We start from the raw sequence: 25,465 nt of genomic DNA, 5'->3' as shown, positions 1-25,465 counted from the left end.
TTGGGGCTTAGGTTTGGGTTTGTTTGTTTTTTAGAGCAGTAACGTGGGGGGAAACATTACCCATACACCTGGAGTTGTGCATTAATTTCCCTTCTGCAAACGTCTGTGTAAACAGAGACAGGCACACTCTCTGTGCAGCATCAGCCCCCACAGGCTGGTGCAGGTGGACTGACCGTATCTATTTAAAAAGCTCACTTTGAAACAGGGAATGACATATTACAAAATGCACATATTTTTATTATGCCCGAGGGGGGAGGGAACTCAATTACAAGTCAATCACCAATTAGCTTGATTCTTAGACACAGTTCCACGAAGGAGAATGCAAAATCACCTGCACAGACTCTCAAAGTACCAGAAAGTCACTTGCTCGTCTCAGATGGAAGAAGGGGCAGCAGTGTCCTGCCACAGGGGGACGCTGCCAGCCAAGGCTCCACGACCCTCGGACACGTCACTGCCCCTTTCCCTCACCCTCCCAGAAGGAGCGCCACATTTTCCCACAGGTGGGCATCGTGGAAGCTTGATGAGCACTATGATGGTTTACGTGAGCCCAGAGAACAAGCGTCCTGCCTCCTACCTGTGCGGGTGTTTTAGGTGGAACCTTCCACCTGCCCCGGCCGTGCTGTCCACTGAAAGATGCTGGTGCCAGCCCCACCTGGACCTCCTCTTTGCTCTCATGGCCTCACCTCCAGAATTTCGTGACCACTGTGAGGAGCGCCTTGCACCCGCCTTGTGGCCGCCAGTCTTCTGTATGATCTGTGCTCCGTGTGGTGAGGCAGAACTCCCCACCGCACACGCAGCGGAGGAACCACTGCTCCCCAAACCACCTCCTTTGGGCTTCAGAACGAATAATTACACGAGGGCTGCAGCACTACGTGCACTCCCGGCTACGGGACAGCAAGGCCCCCCACCCTGCACGTCTCGGTCCCAGGCCCCCAGCGCACGAGGCACCATGAGACAAACACGGGCGTCAGCCGAGCAGAGTCCCTTCTGCGCCACGAGGGCTCATTTTGGGGTCACAAAGGAAAGATACGGTGTACTTTTCTATGCGTACATATGGTTTTATGGGTTACACAGAATCACTTCATAACTGGGGAACGTCAGTGGCATCACACGTGCTCATCCCAACGCGACATCCGTCAGGAGAACGGAGGAAAGGCGAGCGGAGGAAGCGCGAAGGGCCCGCTCCACGAGTGTCCACGGGTGCCACCGCAGCTGCCACGGGAGACCTGCAGCCGGGCTCCTGGCCGGGGGCGCCGGGCGGGCGTGCACGCTAGGACGGGTGGTGGTGGTGGTAATGGTGGTGGTGGTGGTGTTCGTGGTGGTGGTGGTGCTCGTGGCGCTGGACCACGGGCACCGAGTAGCCCTCCCCCACCAGCATGGGCGGCAGGTCCCGCACCACCTCGTGCTCCATCACCGCAGGCTGGCCCAGCGTGGCCTTGAGGGGAGAGTGGCCCTCCCTGCCCTTCTGCCGGTACCGCTTGTGGCCGTAGGGCTGCGGCGGGGGCTGTGGTGGGGGCTGTGGGAGGTGGTGACCGTCCTGGGGGGCCGGGGGCAAGGCAGCCGGTGGGTGGTAGCTGAAAGCCCTCCCGGGCTTGCCCCCACCTGGCATGCCCCCAATGGGCACGCCCCCACTGGGCACCCCAGGTGGCCTGCCCGCGCCCTTGGGGGACTTGAGGAACTGCTTTTCCTGTCCCTTCAGCCGGGGCTGCACGTCCAGGGCCCGGGCAGTGGGGTCGCCGGCCAGCAGGACATGGTCAGCCAGCACCTGGGACCTGCGGTTGTGCACAGTGTGTGCATCTGACTCCTGGGAGCGAGACCTGCTCGGGGGGTGTGAGGCCTTGCCCTGGTGCTCCTGCTTGGCCTGTGCTGGCGGGGACCCTGCACACATGGGACACAGACCATGAGACCCTCTGCGGGGCCTGACACCTCACCTTGGACCAGGTACCCCCCACCCCCACGTACACGCCTGGACGCAATACTGCAGCAGAGTTGTGGCAGGAGCCCTAGGACCTCCAGGCCAGGGCTCATGCTGCTAAAGGAGACCTCTTACCCAGGTCCCACCCAGTACCTACCAGGTCCGAATTTGGACGTGTAGTTCTCTATTCCGGCCAGGTCCAGGTAGTGGTTTCTCCGCTCAGTGTTCTCATCCACGCAGTACAGCCCCCTCACGGGGCAGGGGTGGGGGTCAGCATTGGGCCTCCTGTGTGGGGCACAGGGCAGAAGGGGCCTGACCTTCACACAAGGCCAGAGCAGACCTTCCTAGGAGATGAAGGGGGCACTGAAGGGGATGGTCCCGAGCAGTGGCCTCTGACCAGCACCCACCGCCCAGAGAGAAGCATCAGGAAGGATGGGTGTCCAGGACAGCACCCACCAAGACCCCAGGATCACTGCTGCCGACTGCCTTAGGGAACCTGCAGGAGCTCCCGTCTCCTGGTCCCCGAGGCAGAGACTGGGTCACTGCTCTGAGACCTCCACTGGCCCGGTCACCACCACAGCTGGTGAGTGGAATCAGTGTGTCCGAGTGGCCGGACTGAGGGCCCTTGGCTGACCTGCCCTTCAAGCCTCACCCAGCCCTCGGACAGACACTGGGTGTGCTCAGCTCCAGCCCGAGTACCGGGCCACAAGACAGCACCCTCACCCCAACGGGGGCTGTACCCAGTGCTCCCCCACACCCAGGTCAGTCTGCCCTGAGGGGGCAGCCCCTGAGGATGCAGGAAGCAGGGGTGTGGGCGGGCTGCTCCCCGTGAGGAGGGTACACCTGGAGCGTGGAGCCAGCCCCCAGCCCCTCACCTGATGTGAGCAGACAGCCTCCTGTCAGCCACCCTGGGGTCCTCGAAGACCTCGCCCTCCGTCCTGCAGCGAGTGGGTTCCCGGTCTGAAAGAGTGAAGTCACTCATTCATTCGTTCACTCCTTCATTCGTTCACTCCTTCATCCATTTACTGAGCAAACACTCCTGAGCCCCTGCCAGGTGCTAGGCCCTGCTTTCCATGTCCAGGAAACCAGAGAGTTTGCCCCGGTGGGGAAAGGAGGGGGAATGGGGCGCTGAACAGTAGACACAATTATGACTCCCCTGACCTGGTGTGTGGGAGGTAAAGGCTGTGGGGAAATGCAGACTGGGGGTAAGGGCCAGGTGGAGGGTCTGCAGGGGGGGGGGGTGGGCTGCCAGTTAAAGCCGGGTCTTCAGGGTATCGGAGCAGGGGCCCAGCCCCTCACCCTGGCTGGCGGGGAGACCCTCCCTCCTTTTGCTGGAGGGCTCGGGGCTGACGGTCAGCTTCACTCGGAGGGTCTTACTGCTGCCGGAGGAGTGGTTGACGGAGGCGTCGACGACCTCGTAGATGGTGTGCATCAGGCTGGACATGTCCTGAGGATGGCACCGACGTCACTGACACAGGCAGACGGGGCTGGGGAACTGCCCACGCCACCGCCTCCAGGCTGCCTGCCTGAGTCACCTGCATCCCATACGCCCCTGCCTCAGACAGGACAACTTACCGAGCAGCCTTTCTCACCCCAGCTTTAGCCCCATGTGGCGGCCCCAAACCTCTGGGGTAAGTAGCCCTGCTATTGTTGAAATCACATCTCTTGGACCTTTTAAATTTCACTATGTTCTGAATCTATATGTTCAAAGGACTTAGCAGTCAGATAACTACCTAAGTTTTGCTCTTTAACCCAAAGACACTTATTTCTGTCGTCCTGTGTGTCTGCTTCCTTCCCAGGGGCTCTTTGCCCATCCTGGACACACAGCCAGCAGAGGTGAGCGCCGAGGGCATCCCGGGACCCTTGCCACCTTGCCCAGGAGCTGCTGGCCCCCCTGAGCCTCAGGGGGATCCAGACACAGGCTCTGCAGGAAACTGTGCCAACAGCCTGGGCCACGAGGCTCCCTAGGCTCCAGCGGCTGCCTGGGTCACCGCGGCCCCCACGCCCGGGGAAGGTCCGGCCTCTCCTCCCACCCTAGAGGGCTCGGCCTGTCTCCTCATCACCAAGACCAGGGCCCTGGCATCTGTCTGCTGCCAGCTCCCTGCCCGGGGGACCATCTTTTGAAGACACAAGTGCATCACCTCCCTGGTGGCCTTCCCACTGTTGTCGAAGCCGTAGAGCGTGAAGGTCCACTCCTGGCGGTTGTCCTCCTCCACCGAGACGTCACACTGGAGCGCCTGCAGGGCACAAGGGGTCGGGAGCGGGTGGGGTTGTCACCCCACGCTGGGACCCCGAGCCTCCCCCGCCTCTCAGGAAAGCAGGTGTCCTTCCACTGCTCCCAGGAGCCCCTGCCTTGGAAGGCCAATGGTGGACCTCTGTGGCATCCCGGGGTGCTGGCGCCACACCGGGAAGTCCCCCGGGTTATTTGGTGCCACATTGGCCAGTTTCAGCTGGATTTGTGGCCACACCTTCCTTGCCCAGCCCCACCCCTTCCCAGAGCTGGCGGATGTCGGAAGCATATGCAAGTTTGCTGTAACTCCTCCAACCGGCTGAACCTCAGGCAAACTGCCCGGGCAAGGCCCTGTTTTAGGGTCCATGTGCGCCTAGCCCAGCGCTGGCCCTTTTGCACCTTGAGGCAGAGCAAAGACCTACGTCGATGTTCAGGCGCTTCTTGCCCAGGCCTCGCAGACCTTCGCGGTTTGCTGCTCTTTCAACATCTTCTGTACTGAAGAGCTGTCCGGTACCCTCTCGACCCTCAGCCTTCTCAGGGGGCAGTGCCACTGGAGGTAGAAGAAGGTGTGAGGGAGAGCCATCCGCCACCCCCATCCCGCCCAGGTAGGTGACTCAGAGCAGCGGGGATGCCGGGAGGTGCGGCTGGGAGCCTGTGCTCCTTCCCAGATGGGCCTGAGCTGAGAGCCCAGCCTTCCAGAACAAGGAAGCATCAGATCTGTGCAGAGGGCAGGGCAGCCCTCACCTGGGATAACCATGGTCAGGTGTGCCCTCAGCTCTCACCTGGGTTAGCCATGGTCAGGTGTGCCCTCAGTCCTGCCTGGCTTAGCCATAGCCAGGTGTGCCCTGCCTGGGATAGCCATGGTCAGGTGTGCCCTCAGCCCTCACCTGGGATAACCATGGTCAGGTGTGCCCTCAGCCCTCACCTGGGATAACCATGGTCAGGTGTGCCCTCAGCCCTCACCTGGGATAACCATGGTCAGGTGTGCCCTCAGCCCTCACCTGGGATAACCATGGTCAGGTGTGCCCTCAGCCCTCACCTGGGATAACCATGGTCAGGTGTGCCCTCAGCCCTCACCTGGGATAACCATGGTCAGGTGTGCCCTCAGGCCTGGCCTGGCATAGCCATAGCCAGGTGTGTCTTCCTGGATCTGCCCACCCAGCCAGCAGTGGCTTTGGAGATCAAGGTGGGGAGGAGGCTGCCTGTGTTGGTCTGGGTTTGGTGGGGAAGTTAAGGAGCATGGAGTGGGCGTGCCTATGTCATCAGGGCCTCAGCTTGTCCAGGTGTCCTGGGGGCAGGTTTCAGGTATATGCCTGGGGTACAGGGTAGAGTCTGTGGGGCTTGGGGAGCAGGACTTACCCTCTAGAGGACACTGGTCCTCCCGGAAAGGTCCCTCCTTGGGGTCCCCATTGTGAAGCTCCTGCAGGGAGAACAGGGCGTGTGTGACCACGTGGCCCACGGGCAGGTCATAGATACCAGCCTCCTGGGGTGTCACTGCAGAGGAACCAATCTGGGCACACCCACGAAGCCTCAGATTTTTAAGTAAAACACACGCATCCCACGGTGTCATTGGTTCCATTAGAACCATCTCCAGGCTCAGCAGGCGTGGCTCAGTGGGTGAGTGTCAACTTATGAACCAGGAGGTCACGGTTTGATTCCCAGTCAGGGCACATGCCCAAGTTTCAGGCTTGATCCCCAGTGGGGGGGCATGCAGGAGGCAGCCAATCAATGAATCTCTTTCATCGTTAATACTAGTGACCCATCGCTCGAAATCGTGTGAGACCGGGACCCCTCCCCCACCCGCCCCCCTGCACCATGGGACCACCCTGAGTCCCGGAGTCCCGCCTCATGTGGCTGGTGCGCCGCGGGATGGCCCCGAGTCCTGGAGTGCCGCCCCGATGCCCCGCCTCCGGGCCACGCGGAGTGGCCACCGGGCCCCGCCTCTGCAGTGCACACCCAGAAACCCCGGCAGAAGCTACATGGAGCAGCACCAGCCCTGCCCCCACTCCCCTGCCCCCACTGTGCGCACCACCATCTTGTGATGGCATGATGGAGTGAGGGTCAATTTGCATATTACCGCTTTATTATATAGGATTTCTATCTCTCTCCCTTTCCTTTCCTCTCTGAAATCAATAAAAATACTTAAGAAAAAAGAAAATCTAACGAAGGAAGGAAGGAAGGAAGGAAGGAAGGAAGGAAGGAAGGAAGGACGGACAAAGCCCCCAGACCAGCATCCAGGAGTGTTGGAACCCAGAGGAGCCAGTGGCACAACTCCCGTGGGGCGTGCAGCCAGGGAGCGAGAGGGCGGTGGGAGCGACCCCTGAGCACTCCCACTGCTACAATAACGACACAACAAGGAAGCCCGGATACAGCAGCCAGCCTGTGACGAGTGCCCTAAAGTGCCTTTTGAAAAAGTGTTCATCCACATATATCCCAACACTAGAATCTACAGTGTTTATCTATGAGCTAAATCAGCAACTACCTCTGAGATAGGCTCAAATATGGGGATAAAAACATTTGGGAGAAAAGTAACCATTCTTGTCCCTATGACTGGTGGTTTCAAATTCATCCTGGTTACATAAAAGTGCCCTTTAATCTGTGCTGCTTTGGCTAAACAGAAGGGCCAAAAGCTTTAATTGCCACGGGTAAACCTACCACAGGGATGCTGGCCAGATGTGCAGCCCCTCCCCCCGGGGGTGACCTCGTTGGCAGCTGAATCCCAGATAATTGGGACCCTCAAGTGAGACAGGGCACAGGCAGATACCCCATCTCCTAAAGTCCAGCAAGTGCCCACCACCCACATCACCCTGTCCAGGGCGGGGCCAGCCCTACCCCTTCCTGGGATGCCCCCACCTGCCTTCCCTGATCTGAGCACCCTGTGGTGGGGACCCCCCTTCTAAAGCATAAATTTCTGCTCTCACTCCCTTTGCCACCCCCAAAGGAGTCCCAGCCTCATGCCCATAAAAGTCCCTAACTCCCCTTCTCATCCCAATCTGGCCCCCCTTCTGCCAGGCCGGGTTTCCATAGAGGGTGTCAGCACCATCCTCCTTGCTCCCCTGGCTGACGGAGCTCTGTTCCTGCACCTCCCCCCCCGACCCCCCCATCCCCGGAGCTCTGTTCCTGAACCCCCCATCCCCATCCCTGTCTCCCTTACCCAGCCAGCAGGCCTCCGGCGCACTGCCCATCCAGCACTACTGACCTGCTGATCCCCCCGGGTATCCTCTCCTTCCTGCTCCCATCCCCAGCGCCCTGGTACACTGTCCACTCATTCTCCAGCATCTGCTGGCCACTGGGGACAGGATCTCAGCCCCACATGCCCTAACGCTTTAGGAACCCCAGGTCTTCCTTCTGCATGTCAATGTTGGGTGGCTGTGACCTTTGCTGTGGGGTCTGGTCCCTACCCCTCTCACCCTGCAGGGGCTCTCAGGAGGCTGGGGGGATGGGGGAAGATGGGATCCTCCCTGTCTCTTCCAGCTCCTGGTGGCCCAGGTGTTCCTGGGCTTGTGGACGCATCTCTACAATTTCTCCGTGGTCACATGCCTCTCTCTGTGCCTCTTCTGTGTCGAGTCTCCCACTGCCTCCCTCTTACAAAGATACAGGTGCAGGCAGTTAGGGCCCCAACAGGATGAAGATCACATTGGCAGAGACCCTCTTCCGAGGAGGCTGGGGTCTTTGGGGCCAGTGTTGGCCCCACCGCCCGAAGCTGGGCCTGGTCTCCGACCTGTTGCTATTGGCTGACAATCCTGAATCCGCCACTTAATCACTTGGGCCTCAGTTTCCTTTCCATGAAACAAGGAAGGGATCCGGAGGAGGGAGTGGGGCTCTCCAGCTGCCCACGTGTGCCAGGCGCGTCCTCACCCCCCACTGTGGGACCTGCACCCCAACAGGGAGAGGTGTGCTGGGAGGACACATGAGGTGACGCCACAGCCCTGACACCGGAGCTTCTGACTCGAGTTCCTCCTCTCACCTAAACCGGCCGGGAACAAGGCTGAGGGCAGGGAACACACAGTTCCTGCTCTGAGCGAGCAATGGGATGCACACACGCCGGGGGAAACGCGTTTGCTTCTCCAAGTGGATTTCTTGCAGACTCCAAGGGGTCTCTCGGCTTGCATTCCTGAGAATGTGGTGTTCCCCAGGGGCGAATGTTTACTCTGTCCAGAAAACCAGCTGTGTGCGGAGCCCCGGGAGCAGGTCCCCTTTCTGTGAAAGGGCCCAGGGTATTGGTGATGAGAATCCAGCGTGACCGTCAGGAGAGTGAGGCTGGCACCTGGGTAACCACCCCTCCTCCAGACACACACAGGGGCTGCTCCGAAGCCCCTCTTTTCCATTAAAACAGCCTCAGGTGACCCACTCAGTGGAGCTCACAGCCCCTGATGGCCCACGACCGAAAGCCCCAGCACATCTGGGCTTCTGGCAGCACTGCCCTCCTGAATCTGAGGTCAGGGCTGCTCCTCAGAGCTCTGGGCGTGTTCCAAAGTCCTGTGTCTCCTCCCCCAGGTGCAGCGGGGATGCAGGAGGGGGCTTTGTGCAGACCAGAGTCCAAGCAGGTGAGAAAGAGGTAGTGGCGAGTGTGCGGGGTTTGGCGGGGGGGGCGGGGGGGGGCAGAGAGAAAGATGGAGGCAGAGAGTGGCTCCTTTGGAGGAGGGGCTCCTCTAGGGGTGACGGGGAGGAGGCAAACTGAGCAGGACTGTTGGCGGCATTTTCCCAGAACTCACTGTTCCTAGGAGGACAGTCACGGGATGCCCGCTTGGTGACGGTGACGCGGTGGGTCCCTCAGGACAGGAGGGCCTTACGTGCTGGGTGACCGTTTGGGATCCCAGGGCCTACACTCCAGGTTGCAGGGTGATCTGGAAGGGGGAGGGGAGCAGCTGCTCCCAAGGCTGTTTAAATGAAAGCCCCCCCTCGCCAGGGCCAGGCATTCCGGGCGGGGTTCCGGCCGCCAGCAGGCCGAGGGCTGTGTGGGAGCCCATCTGCCCCGAGTGGCTCGGAGTCCGGCTACGTTCAGAGCTCGCCTTTTGTAAGAAAGGCCCGGTGAGGGGGCAGAGGCCGCTTTCTGCTGGTTGCCAGGGGATGGAATTTGACTTCAAGGTGATCCGCCAGCGTCTGTCTGGAAACACCACGGCAGCTTTGAAGTGGAAGTCTCGGTTTCAGCGGCTAACCGGTTTCAGATGTGACAATGTAGTTTTATGGGCTTAATAATTCCGACACATGTGCGGCTGGGGCCCGCGCCGGGCCCGCTCAGGGGGCTGCTGCAACTGCTATTCTGAACTTCTGATTCTAAAGCGAAAGATCAGGGATGATGAAACCGAGCGTTCACGGGCAGGGGGCCCTGCAAACAGGCTTCCCAACGAGCTGCAGATGGTTTTCGTTTCTTTCTTTTCAAACTTAAAACAGAGCTTCAAGATCCGGCAGGGGCGTTCCTAGGTTTTGCCCATCGGTACTTCTGGGTTAGGACGATTTAATCAGACTTTGTAATAACCAAATTTGGAATTTGCATGTGGAAACCCAGTCATTTGGGATCAAAGGGTCTCCTAAAATAAACATATGTGTCTCTTCACATGAGAGTGGAAACTTACACCCTGTATGAGCTCTGGCTTCTTCTTATCCCCGTCCCAGCCTCTCACAATTCTGCTCATTTTAAGAAGACACGAAATGTATTTCACACCCTGCTTACCCTGGCCTGGGGAGACTTATTTGTTGGCACTCATCCACCCCAAACCACCCTGACCCTGGAGGGAACGGTTCCCCAGGCCCCCCCATGTGGACCTTGCTGGCGATGACGGCCACGCCTGTGGTAAGGAGACTGAGAGCGCACCCACTGATGACACACTGGGGACAGGAGTGTCCCCCGACGACACACTCTGCCAGGAATCCCGCCCATGGCTGGCCCGCAGCGTGTCGGTATGAAGAGGTGACCAGAGGAGGACCCAGGCCACCTGCCGCAGGAGCGATGCCCCATAAACACAGGCAGGGGCCACATCGTCATCGGCAGAGGGCCAGCGAGGAGCTGGGTTTAACAACGTGGTGGCCGGGATTCTCTTTCTCCCACACTTGGAGGTGACGCATGTTCCCTTCATTAACCCACATGATTCGGAGGAGAAGCAGTTACAGCCCCTGACCCCAAACCCCAGGCTTGTCACAGGGACCTGAACCCACGTCCTCCCAGAGTCTCCACTGGGTCCGGGGCGGCGGAGGGTGAGCAGGCTTCCCCAGGCGGGGATGACACGTTTCAGCACAGACACTAAATGTATGTGAGCATATACACGAGTGTGTGCATCTAGTCTATGAATACATACATGTACCAACGTGTGTAATACACACCATATAGACACAGTACGAATGCACGACACACACGCAGCATTTTCACCCTCGATCACTGAGAAGTGACCATAACATATGCCCCCACCCTCAGGGTTTCCATCCTCAGCACCCGGAATGTTGCTTTCTGTTCAACACTAAATGTTATAGTCACTTTGCAGGCACGCAGCAAACCTCACTTTCTCCTCCCGGTTGTGCTGCTACTGTTTTTGTCTTCAGAGCTAACGATTCCGAGTTTCACAGAGAAAGGAAAGTCCAGGGTGATCGATCTTCCAAACGCAGCTGCTGTCCCCTGAGCACACTGGCTGCAGGTCACAACACACACACAATGAAAGCAGGACCCGCGGCTCCCAACGCCTGACCCCTCCGCACCCTCAGCCACCCCCATTCAGGCGAGGGCCATGCCCCCGCGTTTCAGAGGCAGAACTGGTCTTCCCCCAACCTGGATGCTTCCATGGGAAAGCCCGCCGGACGGTTCATTTTCTTTCATTCGTATTAAAGCCTCGTGCTTCCTATTTCGAAGGAAGCTCATTTCCAAGCTGAGAGGGAACAATGCATATTTAAAGCCTGTAAGTCAGAAGGGGCCGTGCGTTACGACCCGCGCACGTCCATGCCCTTTGCAGAGAGGAACAGACTGGAGTGTGGAAGGGCTGCTCTCTGATGACAGCGCTGGGACCCCGGGCTGAGCGGCTCGGAGAAAAGCAATGAGTGTGTTTTCTCCTGCAGAAAGCACCTCTGTGGTGTCATGTGGAAACACACCCTGCACACGGAGACGACGTAATAACCTCAGCCCAGCTCTGTTGTTGTTGGCCGAGGCTCCCGAGATCAAAGGCGGGAGGCCCAGGCCGGAGGCGCAGCCCTCCCTCAGCTCTGGTATCTGGCAGCGGCGGCCGTGGGATCTTAAAGGAGCAGAGACAAAACCTAAGCTACTTTTACAACCACCAACCCAAAGCCCGCCTTAGAGGAATTTAGTTGAGACCCCACAAGTGAAAGATGAAGTGTTTGGAGGAAACCTGCACACACGTGTGTTAAGCGACAATCTTGTCCTGAAGCCAGGCCCAGGGTCTGTGTGGTTTGGAAAATGAGGGGGTGGGGGGGGGGGAGAGGGGCACAAGCCCAAGTGCAGGAACACCCCCTCTGCCCCCCCCTCCCCGCCCCGTGCAGTCCTTCTGAGGTTGTTCTCAAACCACAGAGCAGGAAAGACCCCTGCGCAGGGTTCTCGGGATGAAGACCGTCTGGCACCGTGATGGTGGAGCTGGCCGGCCAGCCAAGGACCCATTGTCTAGCCACTCGGGCAGCAAGGCTTTGACCCAATCCTTGCCTGTCGGGGCTCTGAGCCCCCCAGACAAGCCATGACTGATGTGGTCAACATCCACTGGCCCTGCCTGCTGACCCTGAAAAACCTGAGAGCAGGAACTCTGTCCTTGCAACAGAGGACGAGTACATTCCTTCTCCATCTGGGCGGTGTTCTGTCCATGACAAGCCCAAAAGAAGGGGAACCAAGGACAGGGCTCCCTGAACACTAGGCCCAGCACCTTCTGGGCAGCTCCTCTTCAGCGCAGCCAGAAGGCCGGTGCCACCCTGCGCTCCCTTAGCCGCTCCAATAGGACACTGGGTGGCACTGGACATCCCAACGGAGGGCCCGAGCCTGAGCCAGGCTGGTGCAGGTCCTCCTGACCACAGGCAGGAAGCGTAGGACTGTTACCACGGTCTAGCCGGGGGCCTTTCTGCTGGTGGCTGCCAGGCTGCAGCCTCTCCTTAGGGACATGGGGGCCAGAGTCACCACCTCCACACACGGACCACAGATGTGGTTGACTCATCACCCCAACCCCTCCCCGAGCTTCCTGAAGAAAGCAGGGTTGGTCTCTGCTTAAAATACACCTCAGGCCTCTGGAGGAACCTCACCGAACAGCCATAGCACCACATTCTCCAAGGCAGCGGTTCTCAACCTGTGGGTCACGACCCCTTTGGGGGTCAAACGACCCTTTCACAGGGGTCGCCTAAGACCATCGGAAAACACATATAATTAAGTATTGTTTTTGTGATTAATCACTATACTTTAATTATGTTCAATTTGTAACAATGAAATTGGGGGTCACCACAACATGAGGAACTGTATTAAAGGGTCACGGCATTAGGAAGGTTGAGAACCACTGCTCCAAGGGCTAAAGACAGTTTTGTTTGAAAAGAAAACCTAAACCACTTTAAACAAAGCAATGGCGGCCCCCCTTCTCGGCTCCAGCCCTTTTATCACAGCTGGGAAGGCGGGGTCTGGGAAGCCCGAGAATGCTGACCCGGTGGGTGTGGGGCCCAAGGGCCGTCTGGCCCTTCTCCTAGCAGGCGACACTGTCACAGACAAAGTGTCCAGCTTCCCAGAGCTGCAGACAAGTCTGGGAGGCAACCATGCTGGCGTTTAGTATAGCCGCTTCTGGGAGGTGGCGATGGAGTGTAGGCCGGGGTTACTGTCACCACCCTTCTCCTCCCTGTCTTACCCGCGCCCCCACCCCGGACCGAACCTGGAGATGCAGGGATGGCCTCGCCCACTCTGTCAGAGCTTTCGTCAATGCCACGTCACTGCTGAAGCCTCCACCCCCCAGCTTCTCATGCACCCTTGCTTTAGTGCTCTGGGCACCAGAGGCCTGTGTTCTGACACTTGCTGCCTGGGTCCCCCACAACCTGTGAGCTGCACAGTGCCTGCCACAGGCAAGGGAGCCTGCTGGTCAGAGCACAGGCCTGGGGGGCTGCCTGGGTTGGGGTTCCAGCTGCACGACTCCAAGCAGTGTGCCTTGGGCAAATCTCCTCACCCCACTGTGCCTTGGTTTCCTCTCTGTGGAAGGGGAAATGACTGTTGTAAGGGGTAACCAGTAATTGCACCAAGTGCTGTGAACGCATCACACTCCTGAGTTAACAAGTGAAGGTCTGTGGGTGTCACCCCAGGGATGCCAGGTACGCCTGGAGCTGCAGGGGATGCAATGGGAGGTGGGGGAAGATGCCGAGAGGCCTGGACGCCGACCATGGCGTGTTGGACCATCCAGGTCCCCGGACAAGAGGGAAGGATGAGCCAAAGGCCACCGGGATTGGTGCACCACCTGCAGGGAGGTCCTTCTGAGCCTAGGATCAGGTACGTTTCTTTTTTTATTTCAGAAGACAAACCTGGGCCTCTCTTGCTCCTGAGCGCAAGAGGCTGCGTCTTGGAGGGTTGTCCACTTGAGACCTGAGACATACAGGGCTACAGGCAGGACACAGCCCGGGAGGGTCCTGCCACTGCCAACTGACAGCCCAGGACCACGGCCGCAGCCTCATGTTAGCCAGCGCTGACGGCAGAGGGGTTCCCACTGTAATGAGCCACAGCCCTGGCCCACGAGGGCTCTGCACAGCAGCGCTCCCAAGCCAACCCTTCCAGGCACTTCCAGGAGTGTGTTAAAATAGTCTCCAGTTTGAATTCTTATATTAAAATATGCCAGGTTTTGCCCGAGCCAGTTTTGCTCAGTGGATAGAGCGTTGGCCTGTGGACTGAAGGGTCCCAGGTTCAATTCCGGCCAACGGCACATGCTCAGGTTGCAGGCTTGATCCCCAGTGGGGGCGTACAGGAGGCAGCTGATCAATGATTCTCTGTCATCATTGATGTTTCTATCTCTCTCTCCCTCTCCCTTTCTCTCTGAAATAAAAATATATTTTAAAAAAATGCCAGGTTTTGTTATTGTTGTTGTTTTGGGTTTTGTTTTTGTTTCTTGCTTGCTTCTCTGATTTCAGAGCTCAAACTTGTTACAATTTCCTTGGGCGACATTGCAGAACAAAAGGAAGTCCTTCCCCTTGGGCTGGCCCTCATGGTGAGCAAAATTCCAGCTGGCGCAAGGAACAGCACCGAACAGACCCAATTTGTTTCGTCTGGCACGAAAAAGGCTGCCAGGGTGCCTGCCACGTATCCATCAACATGAAGCGGGTGAGGAGCTCACAGGCCGCAGTGGGTGTAGTTCAGGGTGAGGCAGATGGTGTCCCTGCAAGGCCCCGAGACCTTTACGCTCAGGCTTCTCAATGGAGAGGCATCCCAGCGAGGCGCTCAGCCCAGAGAGGCGGTCAGCCCAGAGAGATAGTCATCCCCAAGAGATGGTCAGCCCCAGAGAGGCGGTCAGTCCAGAGAGATGGTCATCTCAGAGAGGTGGTCAGCCCAGAGAGGCGCTCAGCCCAGTGAGGCGCTCAGCCCCGAGAGATGGTCATCCCAGAGAGGTGCTCAGCCCAGAGATGGTCAGCCCTAAGAGGTGCTCAGCCCAGAGAAATGGTCAGCCCCAGAGAGGTGCTTGGCCCAGGGAGGCACTCAGCCCAGAGAGGCGCCCCAAGAGGCGCTCAGCCCCAAGAGGCAGTCAGCCCAGTAAGGCTGGCAGCTCCCCGAGAGGCGGCCCTGACCAAAGCCAACACTGCGTTTTGCTGTTTTGTTTCCAGGACTGCATGGTGTACTCCACCCAAATGGGTGACTGTTACGCTGTTGAGACATCCAGTTTGTGGGCGGGATTGCTTTCACCTTGTGTAGGAATTAAACAATGGCTGTCCCTCCTATTTAAGGAGAGTGACCCCAAGCTCCAGGCATTGTGGCAGCTTTGCCTGGCATCCAGTTGGACGAATTAGGCAGAACTGAGCCTTCGAAGGCCCCTCAGTGTCTCTAGGGAGCAGCTGATCACCCGGTCTGCAGGTACCAGCCTAGCACTATGAAGAGAAATGAGAGGGGAGGTGATGGAAGGTGCCAGGTGGGAATCCTAAAAGGCCTTTGGAGAGGGACATGTAAGCAGACACCTGAGCACAGGAGGCAGCAAGCAGAGCTGTGTGGGGTAGGCATCTAGACAGAGGGACAGCATGTGCAAAGGCCCTGGGGCAGGACTAGCAAGCAGGCCCCAGCAGAGTAGGCCCTCTCTGAAGAGGTTCAGGGTCAAGACACAGGGTGAGGGGTGTCAGCCACCTGGGCTTTCACTCTGAGGAGGTGCTGGTATTGGCCAGCCTTATGTTCCAAACACCCACTTGGCTCGCAGAGGTAGAGGGGAGAAGCTGAGGTCTGGTTAGAGGGGAGGATGATGGGAATGGGGCACAGAAAGGGAGGAGGTAGAAATGGCTAGTTATGAGAGACCAAGTTGACGGGTTTCCTGAGGAATGGGACCTGGGTGTGACAGACAGAGGATGAAGGGCCACTTTGCTGCGATGGAGGGGCTGGCCAGTTGTGTTGTGTCCTGCCTTATTCCCACAGGATGCAGGCAGCTTCCTCCTACCTCAACTGCAAGGCGGAAAGTCTCCTTAACATTTGGGGACACTGCTGTGCATGGTGTGGAGAGCGGCTACAGCGTTTGGACAGGTTCAAGCCTGGGACTAATGAGAGGGCACGATCCTCTCGTGGCAGAGCCACGTGCAAGTCCCAGCACAATTATAGCCAAAGGCTGTAGTTGGAAGCTTGACCTTATGGTCCAAACCTGTGGTCCCACGTGGCTGAGTGATACAGGCTGCGGGAGCTGCAGCAAGTAAACAAAGCTTGATCAGGTGCAAGTAATTGAGTAGATTCGAAACCCGCGAGAACGTTGTAACCACGCCCTTACTTTGCCTCCTGGAATCTGGCTATAAAATAAAGACTTGGGTTTCAGGCCGTGGCGCTGTCGCTAGCTCTCCATCAGAGAAGGCTGTCCCACCCAGACCCAGCTTTCTTCTCTTGTCTGTCTTTTCTCAATCCTTCACCGCCCCCTCTCAGGCTCACCGATCCTGGCTGTGCTGGCACGGCACACATGGAGTGACCCGTAGCCCCTGTCAAGGGGGGTGCCTCAGTCTACAGTGGACCCCTGCTGTGTTTCTTCTCAAGCTAGGTAAGTCAACGAGCCTAAACTGGCCCCAGGCTAATTAAACGTTGTTCCAGATGTAGAGACAACCACATCCACAATCCTGCGTCTAACGGGGCCAGATGTGGGGCTGAGCTGGACTACAGTGCCGGGCCCGCTCTGCCAGCACCCTCCCTTCCAGGCCGGGCTACCAAAGAGAAACAGAGCTGACCCAGATGGGGACCGAATGGTGAGCTGCAGAGCACGGCCGAGTTCCGGCGTGGCTGAAAACGAGCTGGTCAGTACACCAGAGGTTTGTCTGCATTCGTGGTTTAGTACCTAGTTTTCCTGAGCATAGAGCTCAAATCTGGATACATTCTTAAATCAACACATGCTAAAAATGGAACAGTGTTCAATTGTCGCTCAATGTGGACACTGAAAGGGTGGCCTCAAAATAAGGATTCCAGGTGGCAACATTAACGTGAAGACCACACCCACCTGGGCAGAAGAGCTTTGCTGAGAGCATTACTAAGTCCCTTTTGTGCCAAACAGAACAGAAAATTGCGAGCATTCTGACTCGACGTTTTCGTGGGTCATGTACTGGGCTGAACAGCACCCCCAGAACCCACGCCCGCTCACCCGGAACCTCAGAATGTGACTGTATTTGAAAGTATTTGCAGATGTGATGAGTTAAGATGAGCTTATGCTGGATTGAGGGGCAGCCCTGATCCAATGACCACAAGTGTCCTTGCAGGAGGAGAGGACACCGATGCAGGCGAGAGGCCGCGTGAAAACGGAGGCGGAGACTGGAGCCATTCGGCCAGAAGCCCAGGGGCGCCTGGAGTCCCAGACGTTGGAAGAGACAGGAAGGACCTCCTCCAGAGCCTTCGGAGAGCACAGCCCTGCCAGCAGCGTGATTTCAGACTTCTGGCCTCCAGGACCGTGAGAGAATACATGTCTGTTGGTGTCACCAGTTTGTGAAACTTGGTCACGGCAGCTCCAGGAAACCACCATGGGTAGCTTCAGGCTACTTTTTTAATTATTTAACATATTTAACCCTAAGGCCCTCCCAGCATGTGCTTATATGGATTTGTTGTCAAAGTCCTATAATTCCTGAACGATCTACATCAGAGGTCAATGACCACATGACAAGACCAGGTGGCTGGCTTCCTTCAGGAAAACTACCCAAACAGCACTGGTGGGACCTGGGTGGAGTCAGCCCCGGACTTCTCCTGAGGATCCAGGGGTCCTACGGGGCCGTGGGCCAGCCCTCTTGGGTATAGGACACACATGTGGGCATCTGTAACCCCGCAGGCTGGGGGTGCTCGTCCTCCTCAGGGAGCAGGATCTGAGAGAAGCTGTCCCTCCAGGCCAGGAGGATGGCCACACGCCCCAGATCATCAGGGTCTGCGGAGCTTCTGGACAGAAGAGAGGAGAGGCAGAGAAGGAGGAGGAGCAGCAGGAGGAGGAGGAGATGAGGAGGAGGCTAAGGGAGTGGAGGAGTAGGAGGAGAAAAGGAGGAGGAAGGGAGGGAGGAGAGGGGGAAGAAGAGAGGGAGAGAGAGGAGGAGGAGGGGACTGAGGAGAGCGGTGCCCATCCCTGAGAAGAGAGTGGGGCAGGGGTGAAGCCGGCCTCTGCCTCACCTTGAGCTGTGTCCAGCAGGCAGGCCCACCCCACCAGGCGGGCGTAGTGGTGTGGCCTGTGTGAGCGTCCCCGGCCCGGCCCTCACAGAGGCTCTGGGTGTCTGTTGCAGGGAAAGGAAATGAGTGCTCAACGCATTTTCTTCTCCAGATGAGAACAGGGAAACACTTTCTTATAAGAGTTAAAGTGGGGATAGTTGAACCACAGAAAAATATCCACCCTTCCTTCTTCCAACCAAAACAACCCGAAGGAGTTACAGGAATTGGCTCTGGAAACAGGAAACAGAAAATGTGGCTCACAGCTCCCCTCCCCAGACCCACCTCCCCTGGAGCCCTTCCGGGGGACCTACGGGTAGCAGCAGGGGACGCTCATGGAGGCAGCGATGCCCAGAGACTCTGCAAAGCCGGGGCACGGGCAGCCACCTGGTGCCGGGGCACTGCCTGCGACAGGTTGGAGAACGAGGCCGTAGGAGCCTCACTGCTTGAGGACCAGACACCCCTTGGTCCTGCTCTCCCAAATGACAGGTCCCAGGTCAGAGGACAGCAGAGCCGAGAAAGCCCTCTGACACCAGGGTGAGCAACGGGGAGAGACCGTCTCAGGAGAGACAAGAGCATCTCCCGTCCTAAGTACCTGGGGGGCTCAGGAAATACAGAGGGTGCTGAGGATGGGGATGCAGAGTCAGGTACAGTGAAAAGACACGGTTCAGAAAGTAAAACGATAGGAAAAGGTGCCCAGGGGCCCGGGCTGAGAGTGGGCTGCGTCCCCCGGCTCCCTCGGCTGGGACCGACTGCTTCCTTCCGATCATCATAGCCAGCAGCCCAGCCACAGCAGAGGCAGTGAGGAGAGCACAGGTGGACGTGCAGGGAGGACAGGTGGGGGAGGGGGGAGCTGAGGAAACCCTGTGGTCTGTTAGGGACTGAATTGTGCCCCCTCCCCCATATGTAGAAGTCCTGCCCTGGGTGCCTGTGGATGTGACCTTATTTGGGGTTAGGGTCATTGCAGATGTTGTTAGTAATATTAGGGTGGAGCCTGGTCCAATATGGCCTATGTCCTGACAAGAACATCCCATGAAGAGGAAGACGCACAGAGGGATGAGCACATGAGGATCTGGGGAGGGGACGGTCTATAGGCCCAGGAGGAACCACCTTGATCTCAGACTTCTGACTCCAGACGGTGAGACCAGAGTCCTGTCGCTTAAGCAACTCCTGTCGGTGGTGCTGGTGCGGCCGCCCCAGGAAACCCATACTCGGCCAGCCGCCAGCCTCCCCTCTCCCTGTGCAGGGCTGGGGCACCTTCCTTCTCACACCAGGTGGGTTTCTGCTGTGACACTGTGTCAGCTCCTCACCCCGCATGTGTGGAGTCATCAGAAAAGCACCTTCCAGGTGGGCACCGGGGACCATGTGAGGCGGAGAGCAGACCCTCCACACTCCCCCCAGGTCTCCTCACAAGTAAAAGGGACACAACTGCAGTGGGTGAGCCCTGGGGTCTGTCCTCGCTGGGCACCAGCTGGGCCTGCCTACAGGCTGCCTTGGGCCTCAGGGGCTGCCCTGAGAACTTCCGGGGACAACACGGGCCTTTCCTTCCAAACCGGACACTTTCTGAGGCAGGTGTCCACCCAGGAGCGGCTCTGCTGCATACCTGCAGCACCAGCAATGACCTCAAAGGGACTCAGCCAGTGGCCTTTCTCAGATCCTGCCTATTGGACAACTCAGTTCAGATGAACTGTGCCCAGCTCAGGCCTCAACTACTGCTTCCGTAGACCACGCCTCTGTCAGCTCAGAGACTAGCACGGGCTTCCTTTCTTGGGGAGAAGAGACAGGGCCACAGGACACCATGTCCCCCACGCCTGCTCAGTGCACCTGTCCATGCAGCACGGTGCTCCTTCATAAAGAGGATGACCCCGTGGGCATAGCTCACAGGTCCTGGTGCAAACGCACAGCCTCATGCCCCCAGCCCAGGAGCACCTGGTGTCAGAGCTCGAGAAGGTTGGGAATGGAGCCTGACATTGGGATTTACTGTCCCACAGGCCACCCTCGCAGCCCACCCATGGCGAAGGATGCAGAACCTCCCCTGCCCAGCAGTGCCAGAGCCAGCTGCTGTTCCCGACTCTTCACATCTGTCACTTCCTCTTTCCGCATACGACTCCAAGCAGAAGCACACGGCCTGTGAGCCCCAGAGGACCAGCTGTGACCTAGAGACATGAAGGTGAGCAGCAGCCCCAGGCCTGGAGCCGGGTCTGGGTGGCTCTGAGTCACCACACAGGCCACCTCTCACTAACGGTCTATAAGGGAAGCCTTCGGGGGACAAGCTGCCACATGTTAAAATGGCCGTGTCACGGGGTCCCCAGTTGTTATCTGTGAGCAGAATTTCTTTGACAACCTCTGTTGGGGCTGGCCAGGAGGGTACTCCTTGGCCATACAGCGAGGGGTGGAGACAGAGGACATGGGCCTTGACCTCTCACCTCCTGAGGCGGGGAGGGCAGTGCTGTCCAATGCCCACACCCACACTCGGGAGGTTAAGCCATGTCTTGATCTGTGTTCTCACCCCCTTTGATTTGGCCAGATAGCTACCAGGGCTGAGCGCTGATTTCTGAAGACTGCAAAGTTGCACAGATTTTTAAAGAAAAGATGAGATGTAAGCTCTTCAACAACCAACACCCTCAAAGTTATTCAAATCCCTTAGCACAGTGAAGATGTGGAAATAGGTGGCAGGCGTGACCTGGTTGCAGCATGGCGTTTTCTGCGGTGGCTGATCACCTCCCTGAGGAGGCAGGGTGGCTTCGGGTCCCTTCTTCCCCTTGGGCAGCTGGAATTTCAGCTCCTGAAGCAGCAGCATGGGCTGTTTGTGCCTGAGGAAGCCGTCACCGAGATCTGCAGTCTTCGGGCTCCTTCACTCTGCCTGCGAACCCCCCCTACCCCCTCAGAACTGTGTCCCTGAAGCAGCCCTGGCCTTGTCGGCCTGTGGAAACCAGCGTACCCATGGACACGGAGGGCCCACATTCTTTGACACCACTGCCCCATGAGAACATATCTTAACAGGTGCCATGTCTCCTGGGCAGGCCAGCAGCACATGGTGCATTTCCAACAGCTTCCTGGGAGCTTCTCTCGAGACCAGCATCTCAGGGGAAGTGCCTCTGTGACCACTGTCCTGGATGGGGACAGGCTCTGCAGCCAGCCTGCAGCCCCACTGTGGCCAACCCCAGGATCTGCTGGCCTAGCCCCAAGGCCAGGGTCTGAGCTCAGCCTCGCCTGGTAGACATGAGTCCTTGACATACAACATGAGGGTGCCTGCATCTGAGCTAATGAGAGGTGGGCATACACATTGCCCGTTGGTGGCTGAGCCCTTCAATGGGCACCTGGTTGGGGCAGGTGAGGTGCATGGCATCCAGCCCGTCCACACGGCCCTCAGTCTCTCCTGAGTGTCTGATGCTGTTGGCTGCCTGCCCACAGATGACCCCATCACCTCCTGCAATCCCCACTGACACAGGGACAGCCAGCTGAGCATGGTGGCTTCCTTTCCCTCTGGGAGTCCTCTCTACAGACAGCACCCGTCCACATTTCCAGGCGAGGAAAGGAGGCGAACTTCAGCTACTCCAGAAACACACTCGGAGCAGCGAGCTCCCTCGTGGTCCTTAGGTGGTTCCCATCACCCCTTTCCAGGAGGTGTTTCCCACAAAGTGGCCTGGTGGCTCCTCAGATGTGAATTAGTTGGGACCCGTTGGCTCATCCTCAGGTAGAATGGGGTCCAGGAGGGCCATTTGCAATTTCGGAAGCATGGGTGGGGGTGAGGGGCTGATGCGGCTGACCGTGGGGAGAGGCCCCTGGTGCTCGGCAAGGCCTGGACCCCCAGGACTTGTTGTCAGCTCCCCCGCATCCATGTGAGCCTTCAGGCCTCTGTGCACATTTGTGCCGGCCTCACCACACGGCGGGGCCACGCCTGAGGGCAGGGACACGGCTGCCTGTATCCAGGGTTCCCACAGTGGGTGCCAAAAGAAAGTGAAGAGCTGCCAGCCCTGAGGCCCAGACACTCCACAAAGGCTGGGACTCCGTGAGGTTAGTATCCCAGAGCACGGGTCACAGAAGACGGAAGGTCGTCCCAAGGGGCTGCACTGTGGCTGGAGGACCTGCCACCTGTCTCACTGCAAGTCACATGGAGGATGCCTCTCCTTTCAGGAGGCCTGTGGCCGAAAGCCAAGGGCTCCATGGCATCCACACGTCTCAGGACACACGTTGATTGCTCTGTGTTGACTGCAGACGGGGTGGTGTCCAGACTTCATGCAAAGCCAAGGGAATTTCCCAGGGATTTCGACAAGAAGCCAGAGTTAACGTCTCAATGAATCTTAACTGAAATGTGTAAATCCTGCTGCCGCCATGCACTCTGGCGGCATGGTGAGTAGGTGGAAAGGTGAGTGCGGGCTCCTAGGCTGCCAGGTGAGGGGGAAGGAGCAGCCCTGCCCCACCACAGCGGATGAAAGCCTGCTGCAGAGACAAGAGGGGTCGGAGGTCCTGGTGACTCGCCCCAGGGAACTCTAACCAAGCGGAAGGCACCAAACCATGCCATGGGGCTGAGTCCCCAGATTCCAAAAGCAGTGAGAGGCCACCTGTGGACAAGATCACGTGGAGGGCAGGTGGAGTTTGCTGGAAGCCAGAGGTCTGTCCAGAGGTGAGTCTCTCAGTGGGATTTCAGGGTTTGCCTTCTAGACTCCCTGCAAGTCTGCTTCGGTCAGGAACATGTGCAGCATGTCAGTGCACACAAAACTGTTGTGTGCACATGTGTGCAACTGTGTGTAGATCCTTAAAGCTGAGAGCCACCCAAGACAGTACGGGCACAGCCTTGCCCAGCTGCCTGTCCCGAAGCCTTAGAGGCTGAGAAGTTGCGTCCTTTCAGACCTCAGAGAGTCCCACCAGGCAGGAGGCCTCAGCCAGGCCCCAGGGGCCTTCCCCACTCATGCACTTCTGTCTCAAGTCTCAGTTAAAATGCCACCTCCAAAGTTGCCAAAACATCCCTTTCTCGGGCTTACAAATAGAAATCTGTGTTTTATCCACAACAAAATTTCAATTGTTAGCAGTGATTCTTATCTTCTGAACTTTCCCCGCCTGGTGGACATGAGCCTCAGGGCACGTTGGAGAAATTATAGAGAGGCGGACAGAGGGTGAGCGACCGTGTGCAGGGAAGGGCGAGTTTCCAGAATAGTGACAACCGAGTCTCCACAGAACCTCACCGTGACCCCTGCTGCTCCGTGGCTGGCCCCACCTGTAGCCATGGCCCTGCCAAGTGCTGCTGGTGCTACCACCTGTCACTTCTCCTACTGCTCCGTGGCTGGCCCCACCTGTAGCCATAGCCCTACTGCTCCATGGCTGGCCCCACCTGTAGCCATGGCCCTGCCAAGTGCTGCTGGTGCTACCACCTGTCACTTCTCATAATTTTCACACATGTATGAGCTCAGTTACTCCACTTCTTAGATCCTCTGTGCTGCTCTTGCCAACATCCCACATCACCCTGGCACAGCCCTGGCCCTTCAGGGGCACTCAGCAATGAACCGACACCGGTCCTGCCATGACCAGACTGCAGCATTTCGCAGAACCAACAGCAACACTATTCTACTAGTAGACTGTGAAGCAGGGAGTGCGCTCACCCGGAAAATGCTAGTATTTATAAGAACTTTTTTAGATGAACACTAAGTAGATACCAGGAGCCGACGTAACCCATTAACAATTAAGGGACAAAACCAACTTCATTTCCTTTATTTTGGCGACAGTTAGATGCACTTTATTTCCATGAGGCCATTTGCCACAGTTCTTGGGCAACATACAGGGCGAGCTTCAGGGAGGGGAGGAGCCTGTCCCCTCACTGGCCCCAGTCAGACTCACTGGGTGGCTGCCTGACCCAGGCTGGCCCTCCTCAAGGACATCACCTGGAAGGCAGAGGTGATGGGTGGAGCTCTGGGCACCACACAAAGACAGGGGCACAGGACACTGGGCTGGAAACCGGAGATCTGTAGGATTCAACACCCAACATCCCCCGATTGAGCAACTTCCAGGGGCAGACCCCGGAGCAGGGGTGGTGAGGCAGGGGTCCCACTGAACCTGGGCCAGAGCCACCCAGTGTATGCCCAGCGAAGCCTGGCAAGCACGGGAGCGGTGACGTGGCAGTGGGGAGGACACCTGTGCTTCTGTGGCCAGGTGAGGGGCCTGGTCCAGGAGGTCTAAACTCCAGGCTGGTGCCTGGCGAGGGGCTCCCAGCCCCATGACGAAATGAAAATACAGCAAACGCAGTGCTATTGTCTTACAGCTAAAGGACCATCCTGTATTCTGAGATTTTGCTAAAAGGACCTTTCTTTCATGACATGAGGGTGTCTTAGGTAGGGCTGCTACAACAAAGACCACAGGCTGGATGGCTTATACACAGCAGACACTTATTTCTCACGGTGCTGGACGTCCAAGGTCAAGGTGCCACAGACTCAGTGTCTACTGAGAGCCTTATTCTGATTCACAGACAGCACCTTGCTGCTGGGTCCTCATGTGGCAGACCCGACAGGGAGCTCTCTGGAGTCTCAGAAGGGCAGGGACCCCACCATCAGGGCTCCTCCCTCATGACCCATTCGCCTCCCTACTGCTTCACTTCCTAACACCATTACTTTGGGGGTTAGATTTCAACATGAATTTTGGGGGAACACCAATATTCAGACCATAGCAGAGGGCAAAATGAAAAGAGAACAACCTCAGCCAACTCCCACACCAATCTTTCAAAAACTGTCCCAGGAGTGGCATCCATCAGCCTCAAAGATTGGTCCAGCCCTAGCTCCCACAATCTCACAGCAACGCCAGGGAGTCCTCAGCTCAGGGGAAGCACTGCTTGGTGCTGCTGGAACCACCTCGTTATGCCACCACCTTCTGAACAGGTGAGAGCAAGCGCCCAGAGTCCTAAGGACTGAGTGAACCATGTCCCCAGGGACAAAGCCCCCAGGCAGTACAGCTGGTAGAACCAGGCCCAGCCTAACCCTGGACCATGAAGCTAATGCTCACACAGCTTCCCACCTGCACCTCCCCCCCCTTACCAGCTACACACAGGAGAACCAAGCTAAGATGTACCATCCCTTTATCAACACCCCACTTCTCTCGGAAGAGAAAGACGGACCCGGGCTGCTCCCTGGGCAGCACCCTCATCCTCAGTACCAAGAAGCACAAGTCCATGTAACATTACCATCCAACGTTATGATGACGTCCCAGAAAGTACCTTAAAACGTATTTCCTATCTCCACAGGCGTGGAATTAAACCTTCGCTCCCAGAAAGCAGGAACTCTAACCCCAGGATGGGTTTGATTCAGGTGCAGTGTTTACAAATACACTTAGAACTTTTCATTTGTCAACTGGCCAGAAGAAGGTCGTTCCAAAAACAGACAGGACTTCCACTGAGCAGTGGAAAGAGGGTGGGGGATAAGGGGCAAGCAGCGGGCCAGTAGGGGTCTCAGCCATTGGTGTGGCCGGCCATCTACACAGATCCAGTTCACACTAATGCCCATCCAGCGCCCACTTTCTCCTGCTTGGCAAACATGTGAACGTTTACCCAAGG

General features: G+C 57.7%; 1 protein-coding gene across 1 annotated transcript; it reads right to left on the bottom strand.

The window, feature by feature from the left end:
* Positions 1-1,193: 1,193 nt before the first annotated feature.
* On the bottom strand, positions 1,194-19,137 carry NKD2 (naked cuticle homolog 2). The gene is made up of 9 exons (XM_014452910.2): positions 19,059-19,137; positions 17,896-17,996; positions 5,505-5,565; positions 4,568-4,695; positions 4,057-4,152; positions 3,215-3,362; positions 2,791-2,875; positions 2,073-2,200; positions 1,194-1,878 (listed from the first exon to the last, which is right to left on the bottom strand). Exons 1-9 carry the CDS (start codon positions 19,135-19,137, stop codon positions 1,271-1,273), a joined length of 1,434 nt encoding a protein of 477 aa, XP_014308396.2. The 3' UTR covers positions 1,194-1,270.
* Positions 19,138-25,465: the final 6,328 nt, after the last annotated feature.

Source organism: Myotis lucifugus, unplaced genomic scaffold (assembly GCF_000147115.1).
Source record: "Myotis lucifugus unplaced genomic scaffold, Myoluc2.0 scaffold_0, whole genome shotgun sequence".
Lineage (NCBI taxonomy): Eukaryota > Metazoa > Chordata > Mammalia > Chiroptera > Vespertilionidae > Myotis > Myotis lucifugus.
The sequence above is the reverse complement of the archived record's forward strand: the minus strand, read 5'-3'. Positions and strand labels throughout refer to the sequence as shown.